A 22,037-nucleotide genomic window follows, 5' to 3' on the forward strand; every position below is an offset into this window, starting at 1 on the left:
CGCCAACAGTTGCTAGTACTAAGCGAATAACACACCATGGTGTACATACGACAGGATAAGCTACCAAAGCTCAGGGAGTACAAGTACTCTGGCGTGGATCACAGCTTGCTTTCACAATATGTCCTCAAGCCTTTCTACTCTCATGTGGTCATCAAATGCTTTCCTATGTGGATGGCGTGAGTATTTCCAAAATCTCATACAAAGCAATACTAACATGTCTTAGACCCAACCTTGTAAGTTTGGCATAAAAAAAAGATTTTATATGTCGAACCCCGCCGCAAGAGCTTCGTCCTTACTTACATGATGCTGTAGATAACACTCTCTGGGTTCGGGTTCATCATAGTCAACTTCCTCACCTTACTCTGGTATACACCGACCCTTGATCAAGATTGTCCGCCTTGGGTGTACGCCAGCTGGGCCATTGGACTGTTCCTCTACCAAACATTTGATGCTGTGGATGGGAGTCAGGCCCGCAGGACTCGCCAGAGCGGTCCTCTAGGCGAGCTGTTCGATCATGGAGTCGATGCGATCAATACGACACTGGAAGTATTGTTGTTCTCTGCGACAATGAATCTTGGCCAAGGCTGGAAGACAGTCCTCACGCTCTTTGCATGTAAGCCAGCACCTTGACATTACTTGCTTTGCATCTTATCTTGCTAACTACTGCAGCATCTCTGACATTTTACGTGCAGACCTGGGATGAGTATCATACCCATACACTGACTCTTGGTGTTATCTCTGGGCCAGTCGAGGGTATCATAACTTTGTGCATAGTGTATGCCTCAACGGCCTACCTTGGTGGAGGTAGCTTCTGGCAACGCTCCATGATCCAAAGTCTCGGAGTGAAAGAGCAAGGATTCATTCCAGAAGTGCTGTACAATTTGGCATGGAACGAATGGTATATGGTCTATGGAGGAGTTGTGCTCGTGTTTAACACTGTTTCGAGGTATGAACACATGCCATTGTACGAGACAGTAGGCTGACAATGACACAGCGCGCAAAATGTAATGAAGGCGCGTCGTGCCCGTGGTCAAAAGGCGCGAGTCGCTCTCCTGGGTCTTCTTACCTTCGGGGCGGCTTGGGTCCTCATCACGGCGTACTTGTACCTGCAACCTATGATCTTGCATCACCATCTGGTTCCGTTCATCTTCTACGCTGGTCTCATCAACGCGTACTCGGTGGGTCGCATGATCATCTCTCACCTTACGAAATCCCGATTTCCTCGAGGCAACGTACTGATGTACCCTCTCATCTACGGAGTGATCGATTCGCTCGGGCCATGGCTACAGGAGCACATTGGTGTCGGCTGGCCAAGTGCCTTGGGCAACGATGTTTATCAGGTTGCCTTTGTGTTCATGTGTCTAGGTCTTGCTGTCGGTGTGCATGGAAGCTTCATCGTGGATGTTATTTGGACGATCTGCGATTATCTGGACATCTGGTGTCTCACGATCAAGTACCCCTACCAGCCGGTAAAAGAAAACATCGAACGGAAGGGACAATGACGATCAAGCTACTGGGTCTCGACCATAAAGGGAGATGGAAAGGGTTGATGGGATTAATCCCACTATAAATTCCTTTGTTTGGGGATCTTTGCGTACGCCCGCAGGAACTCATCATCATATCTAGATGTTAGAGCTGTTGGCTGAGTAGCTGTACGAGGAGCACGACATCACGTAACTATAGTGCAGTGAAATACACCACACATTATCAACCTCAACTTCAGATACTCAAATATGTACCTTCCGCATTTCAAGGTTCCTGAGATTGATTGTGCCGGCCCGCATACATGTGTGGTGCCAGCGTGAGCCACGCTAGACCGATGTAGGTCACCCCCGAGCGCGTCTCCGCAATCACTCATCAACCGGAGCCAGGACTCTACAACCTCCAACGCAAACATGTCAACCGTGGGGGTGAATTTGGCTGTTACTAAAGACGGTGAGAGCTACAACAAACTACAACGGCCCGATGGTTACCTTATGTCGACGCAGCCGCCCTCCATATCCTCCTCGACAGCGTCCCCAACTGCATACGGCAGCAAAAGAAAGTGCGCGCAAGAAGAGGCCGTTGGTGTTAAGCGCGCGAGGATCGCGCACATCACAGCGCACCCAAAAAACCGGCCGCGCGCTGTAGATTCGTACCAGGAGTATGGGACACGGACGGTGCTACCAGGACTCGACGGTGAAGAGCAGTCATCCGACGAGTCTACAAGCGAAGCGTTGGCCTACCTTCACGGTGTCCGGTGAGTGCTTACTTCATCTTTTGCACCCCCTCACGTTAGAGCATTATCAAGTCCATCGCTTATACATGAGGCCTAGGTCTGAAGCATCGGCGATTCCCACTCTACTCGTAGCCCCAAACAATCTCAACGCTGGCAAACTCGACTCAGACCATGACGAATCGCAATACAAAAGCCCGATGGATACTCAACGCGTCATATACAGGGAAGGAACCTGGATCGCCGTGGATTGGGAGTACAACGCTACCAAGTGGGAAACAGACTCGTTCGCCCTTGATCCACAGGAAGCTTGCACCAATGCTCTCCTCCAGCGCTTTCGAAACCTTCGCAAGAAACTCGCCGAAATGCGGAGGTATGGACGACTACCAGACACAGCAGCGAGCCGCGCAAAAGTAGAGAAGTTTGGAAAGCAGAAATGGTCGGAAACTATAGAGAAGGACTTACCCATTCTCCAAGAAATCATGCACATTGACGAGTCGACGCTGTATATGGCTCTACAAGGCTGCACGTTAGCCTTGGGTCGATCAGCTAAGATATCCCGGGAGAAGAGCAGCTGGATATGGACCTTGTTGGCCCTAGTTGGAGATTTCGGTACTTTGGATCATGAGCGTGTGAGCAGGATCCGAGACTTGGGGCTCAGCGCAGGCCGGCTAGTGGGCCGACTCTACGCAGACAACAGAACATTGACGTGTGATGCACAAGAGGGCGAGTGCACTAGTCCCGAGGTCCCAGAGACCGATCCTGGAGAACAGACACATGGAGCTCACGACACGAGACATCTTGCGCCGAAAGTCACACAAACTCTGCGCGATGTTTCGAATGAGAAAGACAATGGATTAGACACGACGTCCTTCAGAAATGACGATGCCGTGCTCAGCCAAAACACAGTCATTGAAGAGACGGATGATTCTGACGCAGAGATGATCATGTCTGAGGATGAAGTTGAATCAGAAAGCATTCCGGAAGATGGAGGTCTTGAGGAAGCTCGAGCGCGTCTTCTTGCGCAACTCGGAGACCGCTTGGTACATTCACAAGTGCCTCTGCCTCATATGCCCCCAATGCAAGTCCATCATCACCTTTCAAGGGTCGAGGCTGAGAGGCAGCGACAAGAAATACGCCGAGGAGAGCTGCAGCAAACTGCGAGTGCCACCAAATTGGCGCCAGTTTTCGAGCCGACGCAGGCCAAACCGCAGTCCATTACCCCATTGTCCGAGAGTGACTGGAACACGAAGGCAGCCATCGACATGATTCTGACAGTTGTAGCCGAGTGCTATGGACAAAGAGATCTGCTGAAATTTCGACTGCTCTGGTAGTTGCCCACAGCGCGATGACTAGAAACCCATGCATCAATTTATTCGTTGTAATCCTGTGACTACATTTTGGCTACCGCCCGCTGTGACGTCGGTGTGAAGATGCACGGGCCAAGTCGCGGAGTAGAACGATTCTTTGCACATGCGCGCTTGCTCTTGGGCGATTGAGTCACTTTCCAGGTCCATGCAGCGCATTTCACCCCACTTTGTCTGCCCCGCGCTCTTCCAAGACGCCCTCCGATATACCTTCGCATACCGTAAAGTCAGCCGAACATCTATCCGAACCTACATTCTTGCACCCCGCCGCCGCTTCTCTACGCAAACTTCGCCCTTGGGCTTCGACGACGACATGGGCAAAGAAGACAAGAACAAATCGTTCAACCTGAAGGTGCCAAAGGGCACACGCGACTGTACATTTTGCCCACATTGCGCCCAAACGACTCGCTAACTATGTCAGGGACTGGCGAGGATGCCGCACTTCGCGACAACCTGTTCCAAACAGTAACGGAAGTTTTCAAGCGCCACGGCGCTACGACACTCGACACGCCCGTCTTCGAACTCAAAGAGATCCTCAGCGGTAAATATGGAGAAGACTCAAAGTTGATATACGATCTGCAGGATCAAGGCGGCGAGCTCTGCTCACTGCGCTACGATCTCACCGTCCCACTTGCACGATGGCTCGCCATGAACCCTAGCGTCCAGAGTTTCAAGAGATACCAAATCGCTAAGGTGTACCGCCGCGACCAACCAGCCATGACCAAGGGTCGCATGCGAGAGTTTTACCAATGCGACTTCGATATCGCGGGTTCCTACGACGCCATGATTCCAGATGCCGAGGTACTCAAGATTGCGACCGACGTCTTCGATGCGCTCAAGTGGGACTCGTACACGATCAAGATAAATCACAGGAAGATTCTAGACGGCATGTTCAAGGCTGCTGGCGTCAAGGCAGAACTGATAAGGCCGATCAGCTCTGCTGTGGACAAACTAGACAAGGTGAGCTGAACATCTCCATGTCTCTGCCAATTACTAACATGCTGCAGCTACCATGGTCAGAGGTCAAGCAAGAAATGGAGACCAAGGGACTGCCAGCAGACATCGCGGATAAGATTGGTGAATGGGTGCAGCGCAAAGGCGGCGACGACATCATCGACTATCTCAAGACAAACGAGACCCTTTCTCAATCGGAAGATGTCAGCCAGGGTGTTCGGGAGATGGAACAGCTCTTCTCATACCTCGATGCTTTTGGTGCCCGCAAGAGGATCTCTTTCGACCTCTCACTCGCCAGAGGTCTAGACTACTACACTGGGCTCATCTACGAGGTAATTACAGAAGGCTCAGCACCGCGCGTAAAAGGTCAGCAGCAAGAAATCGGCGTAGGAAGTGTCGCCGCCGGTGGTCGTTACGACGGGCTCGTGGGCATGTTCAGTGGCAAGCCTATTCCCTGCGTTGGCATATCTTTCGGCATCGACCGAATCATTAGCATCATGAAAGCCCGCGGCCAGTCGACACAGCGTGCCAAAGATGTCGATGCCTTCGTCGCAGCCTTTGGTGGTAAAGGCTTCACCGGCCTGTTGACAGAACGTATGCAAGTCGCTCAAGAGCTATGGGCTGCAGGCATCAAGGCTGAGTTCTCGTACAAACTGAAGCCGAAACTTCCTCAGCAATTCAAACAAGCTGAGGTGGCTGGTGTCCCGCTCCTCGTCATCCTTGGTGAGGATGAGCTCAAAGACGGCAAGGTCAAGATTAAGGTCCTGGGAATCAAAGACGACAACGACCCCGAGAAAGACGGTGTACTGGTGAACAGGACTGATATGATTGCCGAGATTCGGAAGCGACTACCAAGCGCAGCTTGATTGCAGTTGGCGGGCGGACTTCCAGACTGACAGTGCACTTATAGATACCCATAGACTACATTCTACAAGCTCCCCTACCCGGGGTTCACAGTGCCATTCGCAAGGACTAAATTTGGAGAGAGGCTAGAAGAACAAAAGCATGTATACCTCGACCTAGGACGGACACGACGTTGATCTTTCCAGTCGGATGAATAGCGGTTTCCCTAGCATTACTTGAGTCGGACGTGTATGTATACAAAAAGTCTACCGGAAATCACCATGGTGCTTGAGGGGTTTCTTATCATTCAAGTCCGCATTGATATTGCTGTCGCGTTGTTAGGCAGACCAGAACTGTGCGGCACCAATCTGTGTGAAGACATTGTAGAGAACTTGTTTGATCTGCGCACTAGGTCTTATGTACAGACGCATAACTGAAGGAAAAATCGCGCACTCTGCTGCCATGAGGTTTTGATTGGAAATTGGGTAGTTGATGTCAGTTTGCGTGTCTAGTAGCCGTCCTTGCCCCACTTGTTGTATGTGTCATGGAGTTCCTACGCTCGTCAATACAGTCTGATTGCTGGTAATCAAGGGCGTCAGCTTACCTTGGGGAGAGTGACGTTGGGAATGACGACCACGTTAAGCGCAGAAGGCGCATCCTTCTTGACGCTGGTGTCACCTCCGGGGTGGTACTGGTATGGGCCTACACCACCATCCTGCTTCCAAGGCTCACTGCCTGCGGCCTTGGCGACGGCTCGTTCCGAAGAGGCACTGGTAGGAGAGCGGGCTTGCAATTGTCAGCATGTGAAGACGGGCGCACGAGGCAGAATCAATGTATCCGGGAACATACAGAAGTGCCATCCTGCCAGACCGAAAACACCGCTCATGATAGCGAACAGAACCTGTAGACGAATCAGCTATGCGCCCTGTATTGTCCAATTGACGTGTCGCAGCGTACATAGAGCTCAGGGTCGCGCTTCGCTCCGGTCTTGAGGGCGTCCTTGCCGGCCTGTCTCTCGCCCTCAGCGGCGGCGCTGGCCCATCGTCGAAGAGCAGGCGTAGGACGGACACGTGGGGCGGCGCGGAAGGCGGAGCGGGCAATGATGGAGGACATGATGGGGGGTGAGTGGCGTGGACGGGATGCGAGCTATGGGATGCGTGCAGCGCGGAGCAGTGGTTCGATGTTGAATCTCGCGGACGCCAAGCTTGGCGGCTGCGTCACAGCGACGGCCATGCCGGAAACAGTCAGGCGGACCTTGCAGTGCGCCGGGCAACGTCGAAGGGTCGAGCATCAACTTTATGCGCCCCTTTCAGCGCAATCACACGTCTTGTCCATCGTTCCATTAGCCTTTCGGCGCCGCAGCCCTTCCATTCACTCACTTCCAGTCGCTCCTTCCCCTGCCGGTCGCCATCCTCGCCCATCCGCGCTCCCCGTATTCGTCGCGACCACGCGCTGCACAAGCCGTGACTTCCCTCCAGCCACACCCTCAGCTCTTTGATGTCATGCTGCGTGCCGAGAGTGTAATCGCGCCCGCAACCACATCACCATGGCCATGACGCCGTCCGAACAGAAGCGCAGCTCGACTGGCAGTCGCGTGTTGGGCATGACGGGCCCAGCAGGCGAGCCCGGCCTGCCACCCTCGCGACCGTCGTCGATTGCGACTGCCAATTCGGGCAGCCAGAACAGATGGTCCCAGGCCAGCCCTGCACGACGAGGAGGCGGCATGAGCGTCGCCGGCAGTCTAGGACACAGCCGCCCAACGACGTCTGCCAGTAGAACCCATGTTCCGCTGGCAGCCCACGGCTTCTTTCGCCCCATGAGCTCGCAGCGTCTTCAACAACAACGCAACCAGCGCCCCAATTCCCTCCTCGGCCACGGCTCGCTCTATTCCGACGCTACACACGAAACGGGCAGCAATCCGTACCGCCAGAGTACAGGCTCTACGCAAACAATTCGGCACGGCGCCCCAACCCTGGGCCTCCATCACGAGCTGGATCCGCAGCCTCCGCCGTCGCGCGGCACCGACATCACCGATAGAGACATGCCCGACCGCACCACAGCCAACACCACGCCCACGGGCGCAGAAACAGTGCGCAGTCGAGGCGAGAGCATCACTCCCCTGCAGCGACCCAGGCCTCAGCACCTGGATCTCTCTAATGTTCATGGCCACGATTCCGGCAAGCTCCCAACGCCCAGCAAATCGCCCCGCTCTTTCGGTTCCAGCTTCATGTTGTCCAGTCGCGACGGACGCTCAGCCCAAATACGACCCCATCAAGGACACGAGAAACTCACCTCTGCCGAGTCGTCACCCAGAATAGCCCGCAAAGAAGCTACTAAGGAGGCAGTCAAGCGGGAGCTCGGCAGGAACTACCAGTACTTCTCTGGCAATACCGCGTTTTGCTGGGGCGGTAGATTGCAAAATACCCGCGACCGTCCAGTCAACGTCGCCACGGCAATCCTCATCATCTTACCTGCTGGCCTTTTTTTCGGCTTCTCGTTCGTGGACTCCCCTCCACTGCTATTGTTCCTCACGCTAACTATTACTATAGGGCCCCTTGGCTATGGACCAACGTTTCTCCATCGATACCCATCCTCTTTGCATATTTGCTTCTCGTCTCCATCTCCTCTTTCCTTCATGCTTCAGCTTCAGATCCGGGCGTATGTCATGCACCTCCTTTGTCATGAACACTACTAACGCCGTATAGATACTTCCCCGAAATCTACATCCATTCCCCCCTCCTAATCCTAATGACGATCCCCTCAGTCTCGGTCCGCCCACCACTGAGTGGACCATGGTGGTCTCCGCAACCGGTACGAATGCAGCTATGGAGGTGCCGACGAAATATTGCAAGAGTTGCAACATCTGGCGACCTCCACGTGCTCACCATTGCCGTGTATGTGACAATTGCATCGAGACGCAAGATCACCATTGCGTCTGGCTCAACAATTGCGTGGGACGCCGCAACTACCGTTACTTCTTTGTCTTCGTGTGCGCCACCACGTTGCTAGGTCTTTTCCTCCTGGGCGCTAGTCTGGCACAAATACTAGTCTGGCGGGCGCAAACTGGAGCATCCTTTGGCGAGGCCATCGATCGATGGCGTGTACCCTTTGCCATGTGTATATACGGACTCCTCGGGTGGTCATATCCCTTCAGTCTTGGCATATACCATCTGTTCCTGGTTGGTAGGGGCGAAACGACGCGTGAATATTTGAACTCACACAAGTTCCTCAAAAAGGATCGGCATAGGCCCTTCACGCAGGGCTCCGCGTTGAAAAACTGGGTTGCTGTATTACAGCGACCACGCCCACCGACCTATCTCCATTTCAAGAGAAAGTACGAGGAGGGCGACCAAAGGTTTGGCTCGCGCAAAGACAAACGGACTGCGCCTCTAGTGCCAGAGCAACAGGGCGGCGGGGTGGAGATGCAGGATGTTAGTGGGTCTGGGGCATTCCAGGGCCCAGCCAGTAGGTCAGGACGTGACGCTGCAGACGCGACTGTGGCATGAGACGCTGTTTCTGATCAGCGTGATCATGTGGTTAGCCCATCTTAAGTAATAGCTTCTTCACAATACACGAGTGCAGGCACGGCACCATGTGACCGTTTGCATGCACTGATGAGTGACTTCCTTGATTATGTGTACATTCCATGATAACATTGCAGCGGGCTCGGTTTCGAAGACCCGGCCCGTACGTGCCGGTAATAAGACGGAATGCGAGGAGTGGTGGTGCTGGTAACATTGGATATACAGGGCACGACGGCCTAATCGGCTGACTGACTAGCTGCATGTGTTTACCTCCCCAAATCGTCCATCCGTCCATCTATCTCCCAACCCTGGCTCGATGCGCCTCCCAATGCATGCCCACACACTCTCCTAAACCGGACCGACAATTGTACACGTTTCTTCGCTTGCTCTTTGCCTATCGCGCGCAGACTTTGGCAGTGTTGCTTCGTGAGCGCCGTTGACCCGCCCAAAGCGTCCACCTCCTTCGCGCGTCAGTGCCTCACCCCTCAAGACCACGACCACGACGCGTGCTCCTGCCTTGCCCGTCCGCTGTCATGGCCGAGCGCGATCTATCCCCAACTTCAACATCCTCTACGCTCTCGAACATCACGGTGCGAACTGACAAGCAGGGCGATGCTCGCGCCACGTCCAGCGCGTCGCCTTCCATCTCGACGCCACCTACCAGCCTCGGCGACGAAGCCAGCGTCATGTCCGAGATGACGAAGATCGAACAAGCTGTCGAAGTGTACGAGGAGGCTCCGGGCCTCCAAATGCTCGGCGAGACCTCAGCGTCCGCGCAAACCACCACGCCCGACGCCGTCAACAACGAGGCCCGCCGCCCTGCTAGGAGCTCGCGCAAGTCCGTCACCACGTACAACGTGCAGATTCTCGCCGGAACTGCGATTCATACGCCGACCAAATACCTTGAGAAGCACCACAAGAATGTCGTGCACGGCTCTCTTGAGGAGCTCGCGAGGAAGGAGAAAGCCACACCCATGCGAAAGAAGATGCTGAAGCGGAAGTCTGACATGACTGATGCCAGCGATCAGGTCGAGGATCAGCTGGCTGCCGAAGCCGCCCAGGCAGCACGACGTCGCACCTCCTCTCGCGTGACGGACCTTCGCAAGGAGGTCCTCCGCAAAAGCGGTGTCGGCGATACCGTCGCAAGCATGTACTCAGGGGGAAAGGCTTTCGTTAAAAGCACTTTACGGCGCAGTACTTCGGAGCCATCCTTCAAATCCGGCCAATCAGCTTCCCCCGCGGCTTCTCTCAAGCGGTCTCGCGATGCCCTTGAGGATGGAGACGCAGATAGCCAAGACCAGGAAGGAAAGATCTTCTCGCAGCCCAAGTCGAAAGTCTGGCTTAAGCAAGGTTTGTATGTTGGCCAGGATCGCGACTTTGATCCTCGTCTCTCCGAAAGCCAGAACCGCGCAAAGAAGAGGGCCAAGAAACCATGGCAGGCCACAATCTTGCCCCTCCCGATTTTTGCCTGCGAACGTCTATTGAACGAGGACCCCAAACATGTATTCCGGGATTTCAAATTGCCATTCGATACTTACAGCCCTCTACCCAGAAAGGTTAAGGTCGACGGCTGGGTCAAACTCAACAAAAGTAAGCTTACTATGATCCCACTCAGTCAACAATGCTAACGACTTGCAGACAGGTTCATCGGCGACGCATCTGCGCTGTGGAAACGCGACAAGCAAGACTCCTCCCAATGCTATTGCGATGAAGAAGATGGCTGTGGAGAGTCCTGTCACAATCGGATCATGGCGTATGAATGTGACAAAACCAACTGTCCACTGCCTCCGGAACTATGTAACAATCGGCCATTCGCAGAGCTCAAGAAGCGTGCAAAAGGCAACCGTTATGACTATGGTGTGGAAGTTCTCGATACAAAAGACCGAGGGTTCGGTGTTCGTGCTATGCGAACGTTCGAGCCACACCAGATCATCGTAGAATATGCTGGAGAGATCATTACCCAGTCTGAATGCGAGCGACGCATGAAACAGGTCTACAAGAAAGACAAGGTACGTTGTCAAGGTCTTGCCATACAGATTTCTGCTAATCCTCTGCAGTGCTATTATCTCATGAGCTTCGACAACAAAATGATCATTGATGCGACTCGTGGGACTATTGCTCGATTCGTTAATCACTCGTGTGAACCCAACTGCGAGATGATCAAGTGGACTGTGGGTGGAGAGCCTCGGATGGCGCTGTTCGCCGGTCCCCGCGGCATCATGACTGGCGATGAGCTGACCTACGATTACAATTTTGAGTAAGTCATGTCCCATAACATATATGTTGAACCGTTCTGACTTCGTTAGTCCGTTTTCCCAAAAGAACATTCAGGAATGCCGCTGTGGTACTGAATCATGCCGTGGGGTCCTCGGTCCCAAGCCAAAGAAACCCATTGAAGAGAAGTCAATAGCCTCAGTGCTCATCACAGGCACGAAACGCAAGCTGCAGGATTTGCTCGGTCCTCGAAGGCATGGTTCTGAAAGCACCCAAAGCTCCCCCAAGAAGCGCAGGATGCTTGCAGGCAACTCAGCTAGCGCCAAGGCGAAAAATGCTGTCGCTCGATTGGAGTCTGCTCGTGAGCGAGTCGAGAGGGAAGCAGATGCGCTGTCGCGTCAGAATGCATCCCGCGAAAACCGCGCTTTAAAGCGATCAAGTTCCGGAACTCTTGATAAACGTACGAGATCAGCTAATCTCCGGACGGCAAAGCCATTTACCGTCAAATCTACCCGACACACAACCGTCAGCTTTCAAAGGAAGGTTACTAGGCCTGGTGCACTGAAGAAGGTCAAGAAGCCTACTCGACCACTGTCAAGCAGAAAGGCACTTCGCTCCCAACGACCGAGCACGCCAAATCGAGAAACGAGCACTGAGGTACTGGATTCAGAGGATAATGCTTCACCAAACATAACCCCTGCATCTTTACGCAGCGCTTCTAAGAAATCGCCTTACACCAGCCCTGTCTCACGAGAGCCTCTTGCAAAGGGCGCCACGACTGCAGTGAAAGACCATGTTTCACACAAACCTTCGGTACGGAGCCTACGAGGAAGGTGATGAACGTGTCATTAAACTCTGTTGTATCGTAGCTTTGTTTCAACCCACATCATGCGGCAGATTTTCGCGAAGGGCTATCTGACTTGAACAGGCTTGTTGGGCTGTTTCCCAGTGACTTCAGATGTGTATGTACAGGTAGTCCTCTCCGGTTTTTAACGTGAACAATAGAACGATGGTTCCATGCGAATAGTAACTATTGCGGCGTGATGTGTCAATGCTTTGTTCACATTTTCGCCGCTACCCAGTGGTCGTGTTGTAAAGCTCCTCCTGTTGGTAATATCTAAATCAGTGGAGAGATGTCCATATCTGTGATACACAAACGCCTCTCCATCGCCATGTCGGTGAGATTATATCATACCGTTCGAAAGCAAACACAGCGGTAAAGATCACGCTGACACATTGAGACACGCAGTTGTCGCAAGTGCTTACAGATAGAAGATGTATAAGGCGAACGAGTATGTACATATCATTAAGCTCCCTCTGAACGATCGCTGCCCTCAATACAAAGACCAAAGTCAGAAACCATCCCCCAAGAACTCAACCTGGCGTACGCATTAGATACTAGATACATAATTTATAAGGAAAGAAGATGCCACGCCGTAAGCAGAACAAGACTCCAATCCCATCGCCGCATATGTTGTTGTGGTCGATCGGCCATGTCGGAAGATTCTCGCATGTTTTTTTATCGGCATTATAGCAAGGCTTTGAGGCGAGTTGTATCCGCGTACTTGTCGATTGGCGTAAGTACTTAGACAAATCCTCTTGTTATCGTGTAAAAAGGGATGATCGAAGTGAAAGCGGTGATGAGCTGAAACGGCATCAATCTGTAGTCGTTGGGTGTGATGCAACTACAGGCAGTGTCTCTCTGTCGAGTCTCTGTCGAGAGAGAGGGAGGAAGAGAGGAGAGTGATCTATTGGACGGTACAGCCGCCACTGACGCCGCCAAGTTGGACGGTGCAGCCGTTGACGCCGCCTTTGGCATTGCGTTGGATGGTGCAGCCGCCTTTGGTGCCGCCTTTGGCAATGCGTTGGACGGTGCAGCCGCCTTTGACGCCACGATGAAGGGCCATGCTGACAGTTGAGTTGGCTTGGGTGGGTTGAGGTAATTGAAGGATATGTAGAGAGCTTGAAATTGTAGGTAGATAGTGTTCTGTTGGCTGGAAGAACAATAAATTTAGGGACCATGAGCACCGTTTTATACAACGGAAAAGAGTATATGGGAAAGGACGAAGCTTCCTTTGTGGCTGTTGTTGTCAAAAGGTCCAGAGCATGGTCCCGACAAGGGTAAGGCCCTCGATGTTAGCTTGCTATTGTTCTCGGACATGGTATGTCATACCACGTGACTTTGCTTACTATTGTTCCAAAGCCATTGCACCTGTAAAGAATGAGAACAAAGGAGATTCAAGCGGCAGAGAAAAGTCTCGACAAGGTTCTGTGCCGAATTCTAAGCAAGGGGTGATCTGAGTCGCCGACTATTGTGTCCAGTAGAGTGGGCCCGATTTACGACCTCAACAGCTAGTCGGTCGATCTAAACATCACATTGGTTGGTATGGCAATGTACATTTTCCTCAGTAGGAAAGTCCCTGCATGTTGCAAGTCATGTCAGTTGGGAAGGAGCAAGTGAGTTTCCACGTGGGAAATATTCACTGCTGAAGGTTCGCCCGTTGCCATGAATGAGCGAACACAGGCATACCGTCAAAAATGTTCTCTCGGTCAAGGAGCTAATGGGTATCTAAGGTCTTCAAAGAGAAGCAGCGTGATGAGGTGGCTAATAAACGTGATTTAGAGACTCAATGAGCTATGCAAAGGTACCGGTGTACGAGCACTCAAGGTCATATGTCTCCGGTGCTTCCGGACGGCAAGCGGAATCCTTACATATGCATGACTTCCGAATCGAGAAGATTGGCGGTAACATTGTCGATCGAGCGAATGGTAGAGTGATGGTTTGCTCCGAGTTGTATACGCTGCCATTCAGTAGACGTCAGCGTGCCTGCGCGCAGAGGAGTCGGCTATGAGGATCGGGCAAGCTGCCACTGAGTTCCGAACCAACTATTTGGTACTTGGTATCCAAATTATAGAATATATGCGAAGCTCAGGGCTCATGTGTAGTATCATGATGGTATTGAGATCGTTGTGACGCAACGGTGGGTAACGCGATGATGACTAATAATTTCCCGACGGGCATGCTGCTGCAGGGTAGGTAACCTTCCAAGACATCACATTATCACGAGCAATCCGCAGTCCACCAATGGCGATGTACGCGAGAAGGCTACTTGCTCGCTGCGCTTACGGCCTGCCTTTACGCCGCGCATTCCAGACGGCCGCTGCTCCCTCGGTCCGTGCCCCGGAGTTTGCTTTCGCTTTCGAGTAAGGCCTGCGCACCATCAGCTTCTCAACACAGCAGCTGACGGCTGTCAGTATCGATGGAGTGCTCCTAAGAAGTTCAGATCCGCTGCCGCGAGCTCAAAAGGCCCTCTCTTACCTGCAGTCACAGGGCATTCCCTTCATACTTCTTACCAATGGCGGCGGCAAACATGAATCCGACCGCGTGGCCGAGTTGAGCAGTAAACTGGACGTGTCTATCGATGCATCCATGTTCGTTCAAAGCCATACCCCCTTCGCAGACATGGACGACCTCAAGGACAAGACGGTCATGGTGGTGGGTGGTGTGGAGGATAATTGCAGGAAGGTCGCTGAGGCATACGGGTATGACGGAACGACATTACATGGGGCTGCAGCATTCTAACAGATTGCATAGTTTCAAGAATGTAGTTATACCTGGCGATATCATGGTTGCTCACCCGGATGTATGGCCATTCTCGCAGCAACTACTGTCCTACTACAAGACCTTTACTCGACCGCTACCCGTCCCTATCGACGTTGACTCGCCATCTAGATCGCTCCGCATCGATGCAGTCTTTGTATACAACGATCCTCGAGACTGGGGGTTGGACGCGCAGATCATCAAGGATGTCTTGTTATCAGAGCATGGCATCGTTGGAACTTTGTCACAGAAGAACGGCAATCCAGCTCTGGAGAATCGTGGCTACCAACAAGATGGACAGCCCCCACTATACTTCTCAAACCCAGACCTGCTATGGGCGGCAAAATATCACCTGCCACGTCTCGGTCAGGGCGGCTTTCGCGAAGCTTTCGAGGGTATCTGGGCTGCGATAACTGGCGGACAGACACAAGGTGTTAAGCTGCAGAAAGTCGTAATGGGCAAACCACACCGACCTACGTACAAGTTCGCTGAGAAGCGTCTGATAGCGCATCGGCATCATTTGATGCAAAACTATGGTAGTCCGCTGGGTCATCTGAAGCGCGTGTACATGGTCGGTGACAATCCCGCCAGTGACATTGCTGGCGGTAACAACTACCAGAGTCCGCATGGTACAGATTGGGCTAGTGTGTTAGTGGAAACAGGTGTCTACAAGAAGGGTACAACACCGTCGCCTGAGCCGCGCAAGGTCGTGAGCGATGTTTGGGACGCTGTAGCGTGGGCTGTCGCGCAGGAAAAGTGGGCATCTTCAGCAGATGCTCCGTGATATTGAATTATGTACATGTATTGCCATTGCAGATACGATGATGCTCTTGGAGTGTCTCATAATAAGACATCATTCCAACCTTCTGGGATACATCATCAGAACCGTGCGCATGAGTCGTCTGTTAATAGACTTCACACATAACCTACTGCTGCTCCAACCACTGCACAAACATCAAACCGCCGGACCCAAGGACCTCAGCCGTAGCCACCGGTTTGCTGTCTTCGATCCTTCCCGTTTCTAGATTTCGGCTATAGACAGCAACGTTCTTGCTAAATTGGTTCGCAATCGCAATCATGGATCCGTCCTTATTCATGTTGAAGTGGCGAGGGTAGTATCCGCCTGATTTGGCGAGTTGGACAAACGACAACCTTCCGTCCGCTGTCGGCTTGAATGTTGCAAGTGAGTCACTTGGAACCTGGGTGCTGTTCTTTGGGTCGGGATTGTCTACTTTGAACACCGTGCCGTTACGATTCGCCGCAACGAGGAACTTGTTGTCGGGTGACAATATCATCTCCGAGGCATATGACACTGGCGGGAGCGTAGTGTTGCCATATGTGCTGACCTCGTCGACCTCGGTGAATTCCAGGCCGCCACACTCAGGGTAGTCTACTTTGTAGCTGATGATCTTGTTGCTTTTCTCGTGGACGACAAAGAGGTATGTGGTCTTGGAATCGGGGCTTGTCCAGAAAACTGCATGCCGAGGACCGTATTCTGGCTTTGATTTGAGTGCCTCGTGTTCGGTGAGCTGGTGGCTTGCGGGATCGATACAGTATACGTGGACTAGATTGGCACCGAGACTAGGGAAGATCATGAATTGGCCTGTGGGGTCGAGGACAGCCTGGTGGATCTGTTCAGGCTTCTCGAAGGTGAAGTTCTGTAGGGATGAGAACTTGTTGCTTCCGTCGATGGTGAAGAGTGAGATTGCTGCCTGGGGGCCATACTATTTGGGTTGTCAGTACATGTTCATCAAGGATTAGAAAGAGAGGGTTGTACGCACATGGGCAAGGGCAAGCGCCGTTCCGTTGTTGTAGGATATCGAAGACACCGCTCCTCCCAAAACCGGGCTGCTCGAAATCTTGCTGAGGCTGCCATCAGCACCAACGCTCAACATCGTAAGGTTGGCACCAATTTCTACTTCGTCTAGACACACTATCCTTTCACGACCAAGGGAAGCATCGAGCCATGTGGGTAACTTCCCACACTCATAGCTCTCATGAGTAACCTTCATCGTTTGGCTAGTGTTTTCGTTTGTGCTAGGTGGTAGTTCGAGAGTCTGGATAGCGCCAGGAGAAGTGTCATTTCCATATGATGCGACGAGGAGCCGACCCGCGGCTACTTGTCCTATAGTCGCTAACGCGATGAGTAAAGTGTTCATTGCTGCTGATAATGAAGGTATGGAGTTGTGTAGTAATACAGAGGGACCAAGACTTGTGCGGTTGTAAGAAGAAGGGAGGGCGTTGTATCGTAGGGATTATATTTTGTATCAAAGATCTATGAAACTGTGAAATGCAAAGAGAGACAGAGTAAGGAATGTGAAATGGGTCCTTGTGAATAGATGCGGGGAATCACAACCTTTGTTCTCATCGCGTGTGTATATAGTGATCCGTGTCGCATGTTTCACATTAACCGCCATGGGTCCTGTCAATAGGGATTTAGGTTTTAGTAGGACCGACAGATCCTAGGCACCGAGTTCAGCTCTAAGGGGCGGGTGTTTCCGTAAACGCGTGTGTGAGGGTCTTGATTGGTGAGTGCGGGGTTGAGCGTGAGCTGTGTCTCGGTGTTACTCGGTGATAGCCCAAAACACCAGTCGCGCTAGTGCGTCATGTCGCCATCTCTGCGCGCACGCGCTTGTGTGATGACCTCTTCACGAGTCCAAATGCATGTACGCATGCTCACATGCAGCCACACTAATCATGTCTACTTCCTCTTCCAGTTATGCCAACTATCTCCCGAACGAACTGCTGCTTGAGATCTTGGCGTACTTTGCATCGTGGGGCGAGACCGAGAGGCAAACCGCGCTTGCACGCTTTTCCGCTGTCAATAGGTAATGTGTCGCATTGAGGATCCTGGTCACATGAGCTTACATCAGTAGACAGTGGTATGATGTATGTGAATGCCATGCTACGGGCCATCAAACGTATTGTGACTAATTTGGCTGTTCGATGCATAGATAGCAGTTCAACCACTATACGAATCACCATATCTATCAGGAAGTGCGTACGATCTCTTTGTACGAACGATATGTCCTTCTGTGCTAGCCCGCATCAAGGTAAGGATATTCCGAGTAGTTGGTGATACATGCTAACCTATCACAAGCCCACAGCATTGTCAAGTCTAGTAAAGTCGCTGGACTTATCCCACATCGTACATCAAGGCGCCAAATCGACAACAGCTAGATTGCTAGGCCGAACGAGATTATCTCTTGAAGTCTTCGTAGCACCTCAAGCTAGCTTTGCAATCAACTGCTGGGCTAGCCTGAGCAAATGCACCCGGCTACGCGTTCTCGACCTGAGCCTGTTGGTAAACCCCAGACACACGATCTTTGTTCGAATCGTAAACTGACATGCTCTTCTAAAACCAGGGTATCCGAATGCATCAGTTTCCAAAGCTTGAACCAAACGATACGGCAACTTGGGGATCTACGCGAGCTTTACTTACCTCGCTGTTCATCTAGATATGAACCCTCCGCCACACCCGGTGGTCCCAGTATTCGCTGGCCACCTAACCTGGAACACCTCGCTCTATCTGGATCGGTCTCTGGTCAATTCCTATGGGATATGCTACGACAACCGGCCAATTTCCCTCCGACTTTCTCTTCGCTGAGTATTCACCATAGTCCAGGTCTAGATCAGTACGTCAAGACTCTATTGCAACGAGTTCACCGTACGACTACCACTGGAGGATTGGATGCTAACATAAAGACCGCAGGCAAGGTATCAGACCCCTACTTGACAGCTTATCTGCATCGCTTACGGTCGTCGAACTCCGCGATCTACCAGCCGTCAAACAAGGCCGATTGAACAGTGTACTAGACTGGCTACCAAACCTCGTCTCTCTAACCATAGCACTAGACTACATCGACAGTCGATTCGGAAACATGCCACCAGATTTCTCACCAGCCCGATGGCAAGAAGCCAAGCCACTATACAGACTGACTCTCCTCGCTTGTGGACGGACGGGTGATCCCTCACGTAGTTTCACGATGACTGATCTCTTCACCTTAATAGACGAACGGTATCTAGGCCGTTTGCGCTATCTAAACATAGGACATAGCACGGAGTGGCAAATTGAGGATGAAGAGCTGGGCGCACTCGAGTCCAGTGTATATGAGCAGGACAAGGAGAGTTGGTTGGGCCGCAGATGGCACTACGAAGACGTGGATTTCACGGATACGAGGGGTTTGGAATACGAGCAATGGATCACAGACATGGCGATTGGGAGGGAAATGAGACCTCGGTTTCGGCTTTTGAGGAATCGATAGTTGAACTGCTTGATGATACTCAGCACTTGCTCACGTTCTCATTCTAATGTATAGTTCAACGCATTACTCATTGAGCTGATAATTGAATATAAGTTAGCACTCCTAGCCACATGTGCTACTCAGAAAAGAAAACCCCGAAGACAGTGTATCGCGAAGCCTAAAGTATACCCAAACCATCTAAGACTGACAATAATGAAAAGGATGTAACACTCAGAAATACATTTTGGTTCGATCGCCTCCTTGTGTCCCCAGATGCTCTTCCTAGTCGTCACCCAAGATAATCCTTCTTCTCCTCCAGCCACTCAACGGCCTGACGCTCTCCCTCTCCACCTCTCTCCCGCCAACCCTATGATAGCTTCTCCACTTCTCCTGCTCGGTCTCCTTCTCCTTCTCCTCGAAAGGAGAGTCGCCCCAGAAGCTATCTCGTCGTGTACGGGTCCTTTCCCGTGAGGTAGACCGCTCACGAGACTCCCAACGCTCATCCACCCACCACTTCTCACTACGATGGAAAGGATCGTATGAGGGTGAGAGAAGCGAGAAAGTATGGTGATGGTGCGACGAGTGTGGACGGCTGAACTTAGCGTTGATGCTGAGGCGGAAAGCTTGGTCGTCTGGCTCGGAAGAAGCGGCGCGGTCTGAGGAGTATTCGTACGTACGTCGTGTGTCGTAGCTACGGCGTCTGTTCTCGTCTTCCGTATCGTTTTGGGGGCGCCGAGTGTCAGTCCAGACGTTGAAGCGCTCGAGTTGAGAGGGCTGATCCCGTACTGTTAGGGAGCGGGATGACCTGACTGGCTTATGGTTGGACGAGTAGGGGTAGTCGTCATGGCCATCTTCGTCATCGAGATCTGAGAGTGTGATGCTCCGACGGTGTTTGCTGGAGTCGTGATGAACGAGAGGAAGTGAGTAGTAAGGTTCGTACTCTGGAGTGCGCTCGCGGGTGCGAGTACGCGTTAGGTGCAGGTAAGACATGGTCGGCTGCCTGGTGCGGCTGATTAGTCAGACCTTGAGATGATGACTGTGATTTGGTAGGTATAGAATGATTGTAATGACAATGCTCAGGAGAAAGTTATGCGTTTTGCAGTGTCAATGGATTGCAAGCACTTATATTCGTACAGGTGAGGACCGGAGAAGCAAGCCCACTGTCCTCCAGAACCCTCTTATATTATCCGACGAAATGTTTCAACTGCCTAGACGACTTAGAAATCACCTTGTTTGGCTAGCATGAGCTCCATGAATTTCAACGTGCACCGCCTCTTTTTCTGCGGCTCGATTGTGGCTTGTGCAGATCGCTCCAGGATTTGATTGGCTGCGCCCACTGTCGGCGTGCTCCGCGTGAACGATTATTTACCGATGAGTTCCTGACCGCCAGAACATTGAGGCTTGAATGGAGTCTTCAGAGTTGCCTAAGTATATGATACTAGGGGCCCCTGCAGTGTGTATCGTGGAAGGGTCATGGCAGCTGAATGTGCGGTCGCCACTACGAGGCTGTGACAATGTGGAGGTGTGGGGGCCGAAAACACGACGGTGAACGTTGGGTTTGTGTAATCAAGGTGCGAAAACGTAGCGGGTAATCTCCGATGTTGAGCTGGATGCCTACAGCAAAACTCCATGTTGTCCCGATGTCTATGCTGATGTCTCTGGTTATTCGCTCTCGTGGGTACCTCGCCGGTTGGAGCGTACGACGCTCAAAGGGTCATGCGCTTTGGATGAATCATTGTTTGGGTCAGGGGCTCCTTTTCCAGCCTTCTCGTTAGTAAGGTTTGGTCAAGAACAGCGAGTATTGGTATGACGATGTCGCAATTGAGAGATGGGCAGTGAAGAGCATGACCAAAATTATGATCCATGTAGGCGATGTCCTTCGTCGCAGTGGCAGTGACTCATCGGTTGCGCACTTGCACGTCGTAGTCATTCGGATATTGATGTCTCCTAATCCAGGAGGCCTGCAATAAAGACTGACCAGGCGGTTGACGCACACTGATTGAAGAGCATGGAGAACCTTCCCCATGTGACCCTGACGACTAAGTGTGCTGCCTGGGAGGTGCCATTGTTGGCCAGCTACACAGATAACGTCACCCAAAACCTTCACCCTGTTTCTCACTGATCTTCGCTGCCTTCTCGTTCGGCATATCGCCTCGTCGACTGCCTACGCAACTCTTGTACCTTTCTCTCTCCAGCTATTCCTGTTGCTTCTCTTAGCGCTCCTCACGAAATAGCCTTGTCTGCAGGTTCAGATTTTAGCGTAGTAGTTAAATTAATTAGATTGATTCAATGTAGACAGTACCGTGGCTCATAAACGTCAGATTAGAAGCCATGCGGTTGGCCTTACATAGGTATACAAGATAAAAACCGAACAGGTCTACAGACTACATAAAGATAGAAACTTGCAAAGCAGGTTACTTAGCGTTAATGTAGGCTCTAGGGTGTTAGACTTTCATTAGGTTAGTAAAGGCGTAAACGTACTGACAGCACGATCGGGACTGGGCTGTTAGTTGCTACGTCTGCGTGTGTAAAGAGACGGAGGCAGCGCTTGAGTATGCATGCGCTATACCAGCCTGGTTACAGGATCACACAGGGCACGAGATACGAAATCAATCGTGATTCATGGGTCGCAATCAACAATTAGAGGTCTGTCGTGGAGGTATACAATACGGTACCTAGGTATGTTCGAGAATGTGTGGGTGTGAGCCATTGCGTATGCTTCTAGAGCGTAGTGTATCCGAGCGTGCTGAAAAAAGAATGGACGTCTTCGCGTTCCCTTGAATTCGATCCTTCTCGTTGGTGGTATAATTGCATCTAGACGCTTGTGCATTGGAGAGGCGGAGGGACTCAGATGCCGGTCAGCTGCAACGCGTTCTTTGTACCGCCACTGCCGCGATAGTGCATGCACAACACCTGGAAGCGTCGCCATATAAGGCAGGTATAGGTCCTAGTGCTGATGTGAATCTTGGAGGATCGCTGAACCGTCGCTGTCGTTGGTCGTAAAGTTGCAGCGTGGTGCATGAGACTTCGGAGATTGTGACAACGCCCGGCAGCGCTTGGCGTGCTCGTCGACGT

At 52.0% G+C, this 22,037-nt stretch overlaps 9 protein-coding genes across 9 annotated transcripts; 7 read left to right on the forward strand and 2 right to left on the reverse strand.

The window, feature by feature from the left end:
- Positions 1 to 36: 36 nt before the first annotated feature.
- On the forward strand, positions 37 to 1,502 carry J4E86_009139 (uncharacterized protein; the record flags this gene model as incomplete). The annotated part of the gene is made up of 5 exons (XM_051449646.1): positions 37 to 176; positions 224 to 233; positions 313 to 613; positions 775 to 946; positions 995 to 1,502. 5 exons carry the CDS (start codon positions 37 to 39, stop codon positions 1,500 to 1,502), a joined length of 1,131 nt encoding a protein of 376 aa, XP_051298983.1.
- A 393-nt stretch (positions 1,503 to 1,895) lies between these two features.
- On the forward strand, positions 1,896 to 3,549 carry J4E86_009140 (uncharacterized protein; the record flags this gene model as incomplete). Its single annotated transcript, XM_051449647.1, has 2 exons — positions 1,896 to 2,239; positions 2,316 to 3,549. 2 exons carry the CDS (start codon positions 1,896 to 1,898, stop codon positions 3,547 to 3,549), a joined length of 1,578 nt encoding a protein of 525 aa, XP_051298984.1.
- A 181-nt stretch (positions 3,550 to 3,730) lies between these two features.
- On the forward strand, positions 3,731 to 5,402 carry J4E86_009141 (uncharacterized protein; the record flags this gene model as incomplete). The annotated part of the gene is made up of 3 exons (XM_051449648.1): positions 3,731 to 3,956; positions 4,004 to 4,542; positions 4,590 to 5,402. The coding sequence occupies 3 exons, from the start codon at positions 3,731 to 3,733 to the stop codon at positions 5,400 to 5,402; spliced, it is 1,578 nt and encodes a 525-aa protein (XP_051298985.1).
- Positions 5,403 to 5,887: 485 nt separating this feature from the next.
- On the reverse strand, positions 5,888 to 6,492 carry J4E86_009142 (uncharacterized protein; the record flags this gene model as incomplete). Its single annotated transcript, XM_051449649.1, has 4 exons — positions 5,888 to 5,932; positions 5,984 to 6,165; positions 6,229 to 6,280; positions 6,337 to 6,492. The coding sequence occupies 4 exons, from the start codon at positions 6,490 to 6,492 to the stop codon at positions 5,888 to 5,890; spliced, it is 435 nt and encodes a 144-aa protein (XP_051298986.1).
- A 433-nt stretch (positions 6,493 to 6,925) lies between these two features.
- On the forward strand, positions 6,926 to 8,122 carry J4E86_009143 (uncharacterized protein; the record flags this gene model as incomplete). Its single annotated transcript, XM_051449650.1, has 2 exons — positions 6,926 to 7,787; positions 8,085 to 8,122. 2 exons carry the CDS (start codon positions 6,926 to 6,928, stop codon positions 8,120 to 8,122), a joined length of 900 nt encoding a protein of 299 aa, XP_051298987.1.
- Positions 8,123 to 9,436: 1,314 nt separating this feature from the next.
- On the forward strand, positions 9,437 to 11,954 carry J4E86_009144 (uncharacterized protein; the record flags this gene model as incomplete). Its single annotated transcript, XM_051449651.1, has 4 exons — positions 9,437 to 10,493; positions 10,542 to 10,912; positions 10,961 to 11,160; positions 11,210 to 11,954. 4 exons carry the CDS (start codon positions 9,437 to 9,439, stop codon positions 11,952 to 11,954), a joined length of 2,373 nt encoding a protein of 790 aa, XP_051298988.1.
- A 2,626-nt stretch (positions 11,955 to 14,580) lies between these two features.
- J4E86_009145 (uncharacterized protein) lies at positions 14,581 to 15,502 on the forward strand (the record flags this gene model as incomplete). Its single annotated transcript, XM_051449652.1, has 2 exons — positions 14,581 to 14,660; positions 14,713 to 15,502. The coding sequence occupies 2 exons, from the start codon at positions 14,581 to 14,583 to the stop codon at positions 15,500 to 15,502; spliced, it is 870 nt and encodes a 289-aa protein (XP_051298989.1).
- Positions 15,503 to 15,644: 142 nt separating this feature from the next.
- J4E86_009146 (uncharacterized protein) lies at positions 15,645 to 16,730 on the reverse strand (the record flags this gene model as incomplete). Its single annotated transcript, XM_051449653.1, has 2 exons — positions 15,645 to 16,442; positions 16,500 to 16,730. The coding sequence occupies 2 exons, from the start codon at positions 16,728 to 16,730 to the stop codon at positions 15,645 to 15,647; spliced, it is 1,029 nt and encodes a 342-aa protein (XP_051298990.1).
- A 685-nt stretch (positions 16,731 to 17,415) lies between these two features.
- J4E86_009147 (uncharacterized protein) lies at positions 17,416 to 18,983 on the forward strand (the record flags this gene model as incomplete). Its single annotated transcript, XM_051449654.1, has 5 exons — positions 17,416 to 17,546; positions 17,595 to 17,607; positions 17,673 to 17,715; positions 18,344 to 18,353; positions 18,431 to 18,983. 5 exons carry the CDS (start codon positions 17,416 to 17,418, stop codon positions 18,981 to 18,983), a joined length of 750 nt encoding a protein of 249 aa, XP_051298991.1.
- Positions 18,984 to 22,037: the final 3,054 nt, after the last annotated feature.

The sequence above is a fragment of the Alternaria arbusti genome (genome assembly GCF_024043155.1).
Source record: "Alternaria arbusti strain BMP 1465 chromosome Unknown scaffold_16, whole genome shotgun sequence".
NCBI lineage: Eukaryota > Fungi > Ascomycota > Dothideomycetes > Pleosporales > Pleosporaceae > Alternaria > Alternaria arbusti.